Source organism: Armigeres subalbatus, unplaced genomic scaffold (assembly GCF_024139115.2).
Source record: "Armigeres subalbatus isolate Guangzhou_Male unplaced genomic scaffold, GZ_Asu_2 Contig378, whole genome shotgun sequence".
NCBI lineage: Eukaryota > Metazoa > Arthropoda > Insecta > Diptera > Culicidae > Armigeres > Armigeres subalbatus.
Window position 1 is genome coordinate 63,424 of NW_026943128.1, and position 13,876 is coordinate 77,299.

A 13,876-nucleotide genomic window follows, 5' to 3' on the forward strand; every position below is an offset into this window, starting at 1 on the left:
CTTCATTTATTTTCTTTGTCTCCTTCTAACAATCTAGAATTCCCTGTCAGCCTACTTAGATTCAATTTCAAATTTCTTTTCATTAGCTTCTTAGTATGCTAGCGAGTGTATAAAAAAGTGCTGCAGATCCGGAAGACGTGCGCATGTTTATGCTTGCAAGGGCTGATCGATTGTTATCAAAGGCAATGCCCTTGCTAATATTGCGATCAAGGCTATGTAAATGCTCAAACATGTTCAGCGTCAGATTTATTGAGGAGAGGTAAGGTTTTGATGATCCGTAAATTTAACACGCACGCACACACACATTCACATTATACACACATACATATACACAAATACATACATATACTGATGGACATGACTGTTCGTCATGTTTTCATAGTAGCTCTATTAAAACATGCCGAATACTTTTGTCTATCAGTGTAGACATATAAACACACATACACACTCATATACACACATACACGCTAATATATATCATACAAAAAACACGTACACGATTTTTATCATATATTAGGTATCTATATTATTGGAAGCGTTTGGTACGGGAGGTCCACGCTTTCCTCCTCTCCTCGATTCCAAGCTATTGAGTGACTTTAGGTATTCCTGAAATCGCTCAATATCTCGGCGACCTCTCAGCGGTACGTACTGCGTAGTTGGCCTGGCCATATGAAAAAAAAAATGACGGAATTCAGAAACCGTCATTTTCCAGAATGCTTTCAAGTATTGGCTACGCATGTATGAGATGAGATTAGATTAGCTTCTTAGTATGCTAGCATTTCAAATGCCTACTACGATAGAATTTCAAATTCTATTTTATTTATCAATGTAATCAAAAACTGCAAATGCTTTTGTCAGGCTCACTTTATTCCCCACAGCTAGCACCATGATACTTCTATGCCCAAGGAAGTCGTGAAAATTTATGGTCAAAATACTATTTTCATAATGTACAAGAAAGGAACAATTACCGCTAGATGTACGAGTAGACGAGTTTAGTACTCTTCCATTCAATTCCCCACGTCGTAATCGTAATCGTTTCTGACCTCAACTGTGTCTCTGTATGGAGCCCTCCTTAGCCGTGCGGTAAGATGCACGGCTACAAAGCAAGACCATGCTGAGGGTGGCTGGGTTCGATTCCCGGTGCCGGTCTAGGCAATTTTCGGATTGAAATTGACTCGACTTCCTGGGCATAAAAAGTATCATCGTGTTAGCCTCATGATATACGAATGCAAAAATGGTAACTTGGCTTAGAAACCTCGCAGTTAATAACTGTGGAAGTGCTTAATGAACACTAAGCTGCGAGGCGGCTCTGTCCCAGTGTGGGGATGTAATGCCAATAAGAAGAAGAAGAAGAAGAAGTGTCTCTGCCTTCAGTGCAGTGTCTCGTAAGTCGTTGTCGTTGCCATCAAGTCCATCAAGTCCGTTGAGAGCCATAATTATGTCATCCCATAAATTTTCCTAATAAGCAAATTATCATCGAAATATCGGTCAATTTGAATTGATGAATCAGGGAACACATAAAAAGTTTTAAAATTTATCAACACTTGCACCAAAAAGTGGCAGTTTTAGCTGTCTTTCCCCAACGTTCTCCTCCAAAGCTCAGCAACAGCGTACCACGACCACACCATTATGACACACTAATTGAATTTTTGTTCTCCCCTGCGTTCCCTCAGGTCAAGGCCGCGTCAATCAGCTCGGTGGGGTGTTCATCAATGGGCGCCCGCTGCCCAATCACATCCGGCTGAAAATTGTTGAGATGGCTGCCGCCGGCATTCGGCCGTGCGTGATCTCCCGCAATCTGCGCGTTTCCCATGGCTGTGTGTCCAAGATACTGAACCGCTACCAGGAGACCGGCTCGATTCGTCCCGGTGTGATTGGGGGCTCCAAGCCGAAGGTGGCCACACCGGAAGTGGAAACCCGCATCGAGGAGATGAAGAAGATGAATCCGAACATTTTTAGCTGGGAGATACGCGAAAAGCTGATCAAGGTGAGTGCGGGGGGTGGAGGAGGATGGGAACTGGGGAAATTAGAGATGGAAAGGGGAAAATGTCCCGTAGCGAATGATTGCTTCATGGGTGTGAAGAAGGAAGACAAACGACCACAGCTTAGGTTGCTTGTTACTTGCAAGATAGCATTAGATGGTCGCCAGATGGTTAATGTTGGGCTCTCAGGTTTCTTAAACAACTTTGGATGTTTCGTAAAATATTGAATCCTACGCACCTCATAATTATGATATTTGTAATACTGGGATTGTGGCGCCGCGTATTGCGAACTGTCGAGCTGATTAGTAGAAAACCGTCATTTTTTCCACAAAGACTCACCGAACCTTTCCGATGATATCGATTTTACCTTTCTTTACATTTTATGGAAACTTTCAAGCGTCATTAAATGTGAAGCAACCAACATAACCATTCAAGCGCAAAAAATACCACTCAACTAGAAACAGTTATGATTTCGCCTCGTTTGCTCAATGATTGCCTCTCGAATACCAGTAGCAATGCCTCACCAAATTCAATTTCGTTCAAGAATGGAGCGGCCAGCTATAAACGTGCAACTATCGCTACGTGATTGTCATTAGACACCTATTCCATGGCGGCTATCTCGACAGTCATTCTGACGTAATTACATGAAGCTTATTCTTAACGTTTTTCTGCTATCGCTACATTCACCACCGAACCGTGCAACTGTCGTACTGGTCGTCATCATCGCCTCCATCACCAGACTATACCATTATGCACACTTTCGATGGTAATAGACTTTTGTGAATTGGAACGACACGGACGACCATCGAAAGGATTGCCCGGGGCTCTTCGCACCAATTTAATTCACTGGAAAAATGCTTCAGTTGCTCGTAACTCCTAACCTTTCTCGCGATTTTGAGCCAAGTTCGAGGTGTAACATTTGATGAATGAATCGAACTGTTGCCTCTCTCCATCTCTGTTCATCTTGATATGGATACTCCAACCCTATAGATGGGAGAGGGACCGACTCCTTCAAATCAAAAACTGGTTTCAACTCCGCAGACTCCTACTTTGACTTCAATCATTGATGAGAATTTATTTTTAAACCAGATTTACCTTCACTCACGGCGGGGACGGTTGAAATGTGAACGAACTACTACCAGCGCGATCGCCGCGTCAATCTTCCGATCATTTTTTGGCGCGGTGGAGATGAGTTTCAGTTTCATGATTATTCACGATTTTATTTGGGTTTAATTTTTTTTCGCGCTACCCGGCTTTAACCAGGTGATTGTGATGATGGCCGCCATGCCGCCGCACCATGGTCCGAGAGGGTCTTTGTTTGCCAGATTTGTTAGGTCGCTCGTATATGTGAGTTTTTTTTCGGTTCTTGTTTTGGGGGATCGATTTGAATAGAGTGTGAAAAGTGGTTTTGGCTCCCGGTTTTTTCGTACACTCGGTTGGGGTTATTGTTTAGGAGGATGTTTAATCAACTTCATCAACAAACGATCGAAAGAGTGACTTTGGCATTTTTTTACCATGTACCGAGAGTCGGATTGCAGCTGAAAAACTGAATTATGACAAATTTTGATTATGAGAGTATTTGTTCAATGAATGTTCAAACATAGATTCGAATAATCCTCGTACTTCATTTGAAATCGAATAGTTAAGTGTAAAGTTTTATATAAATGAAAGTCTGGAATTACATCAAGCACTCTGCAGTGCATTCTATTGCTGCCCTCGGTGATCTGATCAGAAATCTAAACATTCAGTTTAGAAATTTCAAAAATACAAACAGACTGAACACATTTCCAAGCTCGGGACATCCAACCAAGCGACCATTTCAAAGCAACAAAAGCCGCGATTGCTAATGATCCTGGGATGATAAATAACTTTTGCGAACAAATCAACCTACATAATGCGGCCGTCGCTGCAGCGGCGATGGTTCAATTTTTGGATCGGCAAAACATTTCAACCGCCCGCCGGAACATCAATATAATCAACTCAATAATGATCGATCTAACGATCGATCGTTGGGCTGACTTCCCGCTTGGTTCAACCAAGCCACCTCCCTCCGGAGAACGCTCGACTGGTTGCGTCGTCCGTTGGTGCTACTACTGAATCATTTGTTTTACTGTGCTAGCTTCCGGGAGGGGCCCAAAAGAAAAATAACCATTTCGAAAACTGAGACTTTTGCCTTACAGGAACCGGCTTCCTTTAAAATTCTATCAAACTGTGACACTTTATACTTCAGGATTTGCTAAATTAGAGAAATTAATTTAAAGCTCATCGAACCGTTTGCATATTTGTCATGTACCTATTGCAGTCCTACCACTTTCCGAGAATGAGATTTTAAGAATTGTGTCAAAACATAGTATAAAATGTTTGGATTATTCATTTATTTAGTCTACATCTAAACAGATAACACTGAATCAACAATTTGACGCCACAATACACGGTTCGAGGCCACATCTCTGCATCCTCGAATACGCCCCACGCTCGCCAAGTCGTTCTGCACCTGGTCTTCCCATCTCGCTCGCTGCGCTCCACTTCGTCTCGTACCTGCCGGATCGGAAACGAACACCATCTTTGCAGGGTTGCTGTCCGGCATTCTCGCAACATACCCTGTCCATCGTACCCGTCCGGCTTTAGCTACCTTCTGGATACTGGGTTCGCCGTAGAGCTGGGCGAGCTCATGGTTCATTCTTCGCCGCCACACACCGTCTTCTTGCACACCGCCAAAGATGGTCCTAAGCACCCGTTTCTCGAATACTCCGAGTGCTTGCAAGTCCTCCTCAAGCATTGCCCATGTTTCATGTCCGTAGAGGACAACCGGTCTTATTAGCATCTTGTACATGACACATTTGGTGCGGTGGCGAATCTTTTTCCGTAGTAGGCCCGACTTCCACAGATGATGCGCCTTCGTATTTCACGACTGACATTGTTATCAGCCGTTAGCAAGGATCCGAGGTAGACGAATTCCTCAACCACCTCGAAGGTATCCCCGTCTATCGTAACACTGCTTCCCAGGCGGGCCCTGTCGCGCTCGGTTCCGCCCACAAGCATGTACTTTGTCTTTGAGGCATTCACCACCAGTCCAACTTTTGTTGCTTCACGTTTCAGGCGGGTGTGCAGTAGTGCAGTTCAAATTTCAAAAATGTTCGAAAATTCCAACTCCCATATGTCCATTAGCATCATTTTGATGATATAGGAGTCCTGGCAAAATTTCAGGCAATTCGGTGGCCATTTAGGGGTGGCGCGAAGTCAATTTATGTTTATATGGAAATTTCTATGGGAAAAACTTAAAATTTATTAAAATCCCCCTACAACTCTTAAATCGTGATGAATTCAAAAAAACATCCCCAACCTCCCTTTTTGGAATCTATATAAATGAGACCTAGGGATAACACATTAGTTATGAGTGGATTGACCAGTTCTATTGATAGTATGAATAGTAGCAGTGGAAATATAAATCAAAATTAATGTGTTACCCACTGGTTGAGCTCAAATAGATTCCAAAAATGGAGGTTGGGGATGTTTGTTTGAATTCATCACGATTTAAGAGTTGTAGGGGGATTTGAATAAATTTTAAGTTATTCCCATACAAATTTCCATATAAACATAAATTGACTTCGCGCCACCCCTAAATGGCCACCGAATTGCCTGAGATTTTGCCAGGACTCCTATATTATCAAAATGATGTTAATAGACATATGGAAGTTGGAATTTTCGAACATTTTTGAAATGTGAACTGCCCTAGTGTACAGTTCTGCCACCTTTGCAAATGTTCGGCCGACAATGTCCATGTTATTCGCGAAACAAATAAATTGACTGGATCTGTTGAAAATCGTACCCCGGCTGTTACACCCGGCTCTCCGCATGACACCTTCTAGCGCAATGTTGAACATCAGGCACGAACGTCCATCACCTTGTCTTAGTCCCCGGTGCGATTCGAACGAACTGGAGTGTTCGCCCGAAATCACACAGTTTTGCACAACATCCACCGTTGTTTTGATCAGTCTGGTAAGCTTCCCAGGGAAGCTGTTCTCGTCCATAGTTTTCCATAGCTCTACGCGGTCTATACTGTCGTATGCCGCCTTGAAATGAATGAATAGATTGTGCGTTGGGACCTGGTATTCACGGCATTTTTTAAGGATTTGCCGTACAGTAAAGATCTGGTCCGTTGTCAAGCGGCCGTCAACGAAGCCGGCTTGATAACTTCCCACGAACTCATTCACTAATGGTGACAGACGACGGAAGATTATCTGAGATATCACTTTATTGTAGGCGGCATTAAGGATGGTGATCGCTCGAAAGTTCTCACACTCCAGCTTGTCGCCTTTCTTGTAGATGGGGCATATAACCCCTTTCTTTCACTCCTCCGGCAGCTGTTCAGTTTCCCAGATTCTGACTATCAATTTCTTTTTCGGCTTTTCCGGTCCCATCTTGATGAGCTCAGTTCCGATACCATCCTCACCAGCTGCTTTGTTTGGATACTCGATGTGAATATGCAATGAACACTCAATCAGAATGGTGGGTTCGAATCCCATCGAAAGAAAGTAGTTACTTCCTATTTATTTTTCAAAAATCTTGTACAAATACAGTGATTACTAAGAAAAACTTTGAGTGTAAGTTTCGAAGGTTTTCCCGTTGAAATAAAAAAAAAACTAGTTGAAATAGAATTGTTGAATGGAGAAGTCGTTTGGCAGAAAGCTATTTTACCGATTGGAGGTAAATAAAACGCTAAAATGATCTAAATAAATTTCCACTGCTTATATAGCTAAAATTGTTTGTTGAGAAGGCCGAAAGTTGTTTGACCTAATATGTCGCTTAACCAAACAAACAATTTCTAGCATCATTTTTAAAAGCTATTCTCTTCAGATCTGTGCTAAAAAAAATTGAAGTAAATGTTATCAAGACTTTGCAGTAATCGGAAGAGAAAGTAATCAAAGAGAGCCTTTCGTTTGGATTTACGACCTCTCCAAAAATCAGGCGAGATTTGACTGAAGCCATCTAGTCTAAAGTTTTTTTTAGCTGAAAATGTTATTTGGTCGTACAGTTCCTTTGGCTGAAAAACCCAGTTTGGCCGAAATGGACATGTTTTCGTGGGGCTTCCGGTCAAAAGTGCCGTTCGGCTGAATTGACCTTTCGATTCTTTTGCTTATTTAAGGTCAACTTCCCCGAAGAACCCATATTTTTTGTAACCTCTCTGCAGACAAACAGACATAATACTTGTGAAATTTTCGTTGACCATAAATAAAATAAAAAACTCAAAGGTGCAGCCCAATCGGGTTGTTCGCAAAGGTGACGTATGACTACGTAGCTATTCAAAATTGATGGTTTTTCCCATAATAATTTGTGTCGCACGCATACCAGGAATAACAATATTATGAAACTAAGATGAACCTCCGATCTGTTTTCACAGGTTTGTAGTACTAATCATCCCCTTTCAGGAAAGCATGCGATCAAAATATTCTATCGGTGAAAATTTAAGAAAATTAGATTTCAAGATTTTGAAAGGGTTAGATATATAGGTTGAGATACAAAAAAATGTCAAAATTCAATTTAGCATAATTTTTCGTGAAATAACTCAGTGTTATCTGATTGGCTTGAAAAGGCTGATATTCATCATCCCCATTATTTCCTATTGAAAATACGCCATACGTCGGACTATGGGCTTAAAAGTTATGGCCAAAATAATAATGTACAGAAAAATCACTTTTCTGGCATCTAAACTCATCCGAAGTACTCGAAACAAATTGCGTTCGACGTGAAATTTTAAAATCGGTATAACCGGATTCAAAAATAAGGACCTATCCACCTATCAGTGATATTTTTTACCTTTCTTGTATGCTTTTTAACTCTTACAAAGGCACGAGAAAGGCATCATCACCGCTATGTGGAGAGCTTTACACTGACCGAGACCATGCAAATATATAATATTAGCTTTCATATTTTGAAAACGATAACTACTAGAGCAAGAGGGAATACATATAAAACACTTTTATATCCAATACTTTCAACTGCAATGATCTGCAATGGTTGGGAGAGCTTTGCATATAACGGAAATAACCAGAAATAGTAACCCAACCATGTTCTACGAATATCAAATGCATGTTAATTCAGTTATCATAATACGGATATTTTGCCGTTCTACGCATAATTGGAAATCCCAGCAAACATGGGACAGATATGCGTATGACTGCAGTATAGTGCACAATAACAACAAGGTTGAGATATTTATCATCCTATCAACACAATTCAGACCGGTTTGGTCACAGCAACTTTCATATAAATTAATTAGGTCCGTGTCACAGTCATTGTAACTTATCTATGAAGAGTATCATTTATTAATATCAAGTTATGATATATGTATGTATGTTATTACCTCCGCTCTGGTTTTTGGTTTTCACGACTGTAAGACTCATTGACTAATCTTTATCAGTTGCCAGGTGCCATAGAAATGTAAAATCAGTAATTGCCAAGTTTGCTTACCAAATGAAAAAAATATAAGCAACAACGGTCATAATATTTCTGTTGTGAATGCAACTTGTGTTAAAAAAAATGGCATTCTTGTCGAATCTGGAATCAACTAATGGATAGTCAGATATAATTATTATCTTGAAAATGTCTAAATAGTCATCGATTCGCATAACTATAAAGTTTGATACCTATATTAGCATAATTTCGTTCGTTAGCAATTTGGTCATATTGCCTTGGTTCAATTGTCACAATTCCGGAGCCCCGAAAACCTGTTACAGAGTGGCTATTGAATCTCACGGTCTAGAAAATCTCTAGGTAGTCATTGTCTTAGGGGCAAGCCAAAGTAAATGCGATGCGAAGCGACTCACATAAAAGAATAACCAGCATTATCAATGAGCTGTCAAATAGCACTGTCGCGTCGCATCGCCCGTCGCGATGCATGGTTCCATATTTGCATGGTTTCGATTGATTCTAAAACTAACCAATTCCCCAAACATATTCTAAGGAAGTCAGTCCACATTAAGATCCTAAAAATCTCTATAATCATCGTCTTGAACAACGATTTTCCATGATTTCGATTATCAATTCGTTCATATTCCTTCATTCAATTCCACGGGACCATATATAGCCCGCATTGGACTAGTGCTAATTCCCGAAGAAGGCATAAACAATATTCAAAGCTTACGTCTTAAATAATGAAAAGTATCAGTGGAATAAATGCATTTTCCACCAACCTCGGAATTCCGAAATATCTCCGTTATCTACAGACTGATATGAAATTTCATCTGACGTAAAACCTAGAAAACATTTAGCATCCGATGGTTTCATTTTTATCAGAAGTGAATTTTATTTTACAAAAAGTTATGCTAATTTGAATTTCGACAACTTTCTTCCTATCTCAATCTTTATCTCTAACCCCTGTGAAATCTTAAAACCTAATTTTCTTAAGTTTTCACCGATAGAATATTTTGATCGAATGATTTCCTGAAATGGGATGATTAGTACTAGAACCCTGTGAAAACAGATCGGAGGTTCATCTTAGTATGCGTGTGTCGTTTTATTAACATTGAGCAAACAGCTCGAAGGGCAAACGGAATCAAGAAGTTGAATAGTTGTTCCCAGTTGGATGGACTTAGAGTCTCTAACCGTGGAATTAACATGACTCATCGGCTGCTGAAGCCACTCGACTGGCTTTCAGTCGGGGACATCACAATCCTTACTTTGCCACGTACGCTTACATCACGGGCGAAAACCAAACGTTGCAAATAAATATATTTGCGTTTGGTTTCACGCCACTTCTGATTCTGCTTATTTCTCCTTTATTTCAGCCATTTTTGAGGATGGTGTCCTCCAAAAAGGTCTTTATACAAAAGAAGGTTAATCCGACAATCCGATATGAATTTGCTTCAAAGTTCAAAACTCAATCGGAACTAGAAAATTTGGTAGCGCGTCAGAGGGAGATGATGCAGTAAATTTGAATGGATGGAATCACTAACAGCAACCAAGCTACCACGCCAAACCCGATGCCACCGAAACAGTCCATTAACGCAATGAACTCTTTCTTTCCATAAACTGTTGGTCCTGAGAACCATTTTTCATTTCCCAATGCGACTTTCCAATAACTAAATGCATCCAAACGCTTGCCGGCACCTTGCGATGAAATTTTCCGACTGCCGCTTTATGATTTTCCGCTAAGCCTCCAAAATTTGGAATAAATTTTCCGCGTTGCCACTGCCACCCACGCCTTCATGCTGCTGTGTCCGCTCTGCTGCATCGAATGTCGAACCGCTCTTTGTGGAATTCCGGTCAAAATGGCTCGCGCGCGCAGAACAGCAGCTCTCTTGTAGCATGAGCATGAGCATTATGACCGCACAATTCGTAGTTGCTACTCAATCGGACTAGAGACCGAGAACACCTCTGCATCTCCACGATTGTCTTGGAATAGGATTTTGTTTTATTTACAAAGGATAATTTATCTGGATTCATTCCGGTAAGTGATGCGATCTATGGGATGGGAAATAACACTCTCGCTGTCTGAAACTTTCACTTTCTGATTTATTCACTCACCCGCGCAAAACAGAACAAAATTACGGCGACCGGCCGATCGTTTTGCCTTCCGCACAAAGCAAAACTAAACTTCGACGACCGGCCGATCCGCTTACTGGAGAAACACGACCGGACAAGAAACAAACTTTCAACTTTGCCACTGCCTTGCAAGCGGGAAAAAAATGCAAAAATCAATGAGAGATTTTAAAAAATAGGTTTTATGTAAAACAAATCAAAACAAGGTACGTTACATGTTTAGCGAAGAGTCCTAGTTGGAAAATGTATCACAAATGAAAAAAAATTGTTTGCACTTTTTTTCCCAAGCTATTTTGACAAAAATCCAAAAACCAAATATATAAGAAAGGCGAGTAAGTATTTTTCACGCTAATCACGCCATAATCTAACACATGAGATTCAAAATAATTATTACCAATGGGAAAAAGTATATCTTTGTTGTTATTTTTCAACGAATTATAACTAAAAATCCATTTTTCACTCGAAACTTACGATCTGTTCGTAAAAAACCGTTCTCAAATTGACATTTCCATTTTTATGGCTCAAATTTATCTGGGGGATTACTACTTACTAGGTAGTAAATATAGTCACTACATGGGAAATAATAAGTAGAGCTCTTGTTAATTAACAGAAAAACATGTAATTTGTTGGTGGCAATATAATTTCCACAGCCTTATAAATGGTTAAACCGCTCTTTGCGGAATCCAGATCAAAATGGGTCGAGCGCTGGAAAGCAGCTTTCTTGTATTCAATAAATTAAGCCCGTAAATTTGAATGGATGCAATCCTGAATAGACGAAAATAGCTCAATAATATCAAATGTTGATAAGATAGCAAAATGAGATATGGACATGATTGATATAAGAGATAAAAGATCAGACGACAATATCAATATTTTGCACTAAAATATCATTATGAGATCAGGTTATGTTATTTGTAATAAGTGATCAATATCATGTGCCATTAGTTTGTTCTTATCCATAGCATATCTTGATATTTAAATGATATTTCGGTGCAACATTTTGATATTGTTGCGTGATCTTTTATCTCTTATATCAATCAAGTCTATATCATGTTATGTTTTTCTGTTCATGACTTCTGCCCGGGATCACTAACAGAAACCAAGCTTCCACGCCAAACGCCGATGCCACTGAAATAGTCCATTTTTGCAATTAAACCTTTCTGTTCAGAAAATGCTAGTCCTAAGAAGAACCAATTTTCTTTCCTCAATGCACTTTCCCAATAATGTAATAAAAGCATCGCCATTGGCTAAACGGGATCGCAACTGTGCTATTTTTATAGTCAACCCTTTCTTCAAATAAAATGCTGACTCGATGAGGTTGAATGATCTGCAGCAACACACCGAGGACCACCAGCAATGCGATGGATTCAAACTGAAGATTAGATCCAAACCCGCAAGTGATTGATTTTTGATGTCTGTGTTAGTGATGCATGTACGTGATTGGTTGGTTTACCTATTTATATTTTTTTATAAATATTCGATAATGAATAGTTAAAAAATAGTATTTTCATATAAATACAAAGAAGCGTTGACTCATCCTTGATCGAATGGTCCAAAAAAATTGAAAATCCATCGAGAAACGGCTGAGATATTAAAGTCTATCATATTTTCGTGACGGTCCCTGATTTTCGCAATCGTAAAGTGTACCCCAATATAGAAAAGACAGACGTAGTCCTACGTCAAAATAGTTCACGACCTTAATGGGAATCGTAGCCTATAGCTTTGGGGGCAGCAGGGACTATGTCCAAGGGCTTGACGATCCCTCCCAGGCCATCTGCGAGTTGTGGCGCCTGCCTAGGATGTGGTGGGGTTTGACAGTGGGCCCTGTTAAACCTCTATAAAAAGCTGCATGTATCCGCAAGGCTAGAGCGCTGCACTGGGTCATTACCAAGATTTGGGAGGAGGAAGTTTTGCCGCAGGAGTGGATGGAAGGTGTCGTGTGTCCCATCTACAAAAAGGGCGATAAGCTGAATTGTAGCAACTACCGCGCAATCACATTGCTGAACGCCGCCTACAAGGTACTCTCCCAAATCTTATGCCGTCGACTAGCACCAACTGCAAGGGAGTTCGTGGGGCAGTACCAGGCGGGTTTTATGGGCGAACGCTCCACCACGGACCAGGTGTTCGCCATTCGCCAAGTACTGCAGAAATGCCGCGAATACAACGTGCCCACACATCATCTATTCATCGACTTCAAAGCCGCATATGATACAATCGATCGGGACCAGCTATGGCAGCTAATGCACGAACACGGTTTTTCGGATAAACTGACACGGTTGATCAAAGCGACGATGGATCGGGTGATGTGCGTAGTTCGAGTTTCAGGGGCATTCTCGAGTCCCTTCGAAACCCGCAGAGGGTTACGGCAAGGTGATGGTCTTTCGTGTTTGCTATTCAACATCGCTTTGGAAGGGGTAATACGAAGAGCTGGGATTAACACGAGTGGTACAATTTTCAATAAGTCCGTCCAGCTATTTGGTTTCGCTGACGACATAGATATTATGGCACGTAACTTTGAGAAGATGGAGGAAGCCTACATCAGACTGAAGAGGGAAGCTAAGCGGATCGGACTAGTCATCAACACGTCGAAGACGAAGTACATGATAGGCAGAGGTTCAAGAGAAGACAATGTGAGCCACCCACCGCGAGTTTGCATCGGTGGTGACGAAATCGAGGTGGTAGAAGAATTTGTGTACTTGGGCTCACTGGTGACTGCCGAAAATGACACCAGCAGAGAAATTCGGAGACGCATAGTGGCTGGAAATCGTACGTACTTTGAACTCCGCAAGACGCTCCGATCGAATAGAGTTCGCCGCCGTACCAAACTGACAATCTACAAAACGCTAATTAGACCGGTAGTCCTCTACGGACACGAGACCTGGACGATGCTTGTGGAGGACCAACGCGCACTTGGAGTTTTCGAAAGGAAAGTGCTGCGTACCATCTATGGTGGGGTGCAGATGGCGGACGGTACGTGGAGGAGGCGAATGAACCACGAATTGCATCAGCTGTTGGGAGAACCATCCATCGTTCACACCGCGAAAATCGGACGACTGCGATGGGCCGGGCACGTAGCCAGAATGTCGGACAGTAACCCTGTGAAAATGGTTCTCGACAACGATCCGACGGGCACAAGAAGGCGAGGTGCGCAGCGGGCAAGGTGGATCGATCAGGTGGAAGATGACTTGCGGACCCTCCGTAGACTGCGTGGTTGGCGACGTGTAGCCATGGACCGAGCCGAATGGAGAAGACTCTTATATACCGCACAGGCCACTTCGGCCTTAGTCTGAATAAATAATAAATAATGTATCCGCAAGTAGGCTCCGCCAAAGCGACCGTGTGCCGCTCAAAGC

General features: G+C 41.5%; 1 protein-coding gene across 3 annotated transcripts in view; it reads left to right on the forward strand.

The window, feature by feature from the left end:
- LOC134204067 (protein gooseberry-neuro-like) overlaps positions 1-13,876 on the forward strand; it is a 198,474-nt gene that overhangs the window by 37,385 nt on the left and 147,213 nt on the right. For all 3 annotated transcript variants that reach the window (XM_062678896.1, XM_062678898.1, XM_062678897.1), the window contains exon 3: positions 1,674-1,987. In XM_062678896.1, the coding sequence (XP_062534880.1) occupies positions 1,674-1,987 (314 nt within the window). The remainder of the gene's footprint in view (positions 1-1,673; positions 1,988-13,876) is intronic.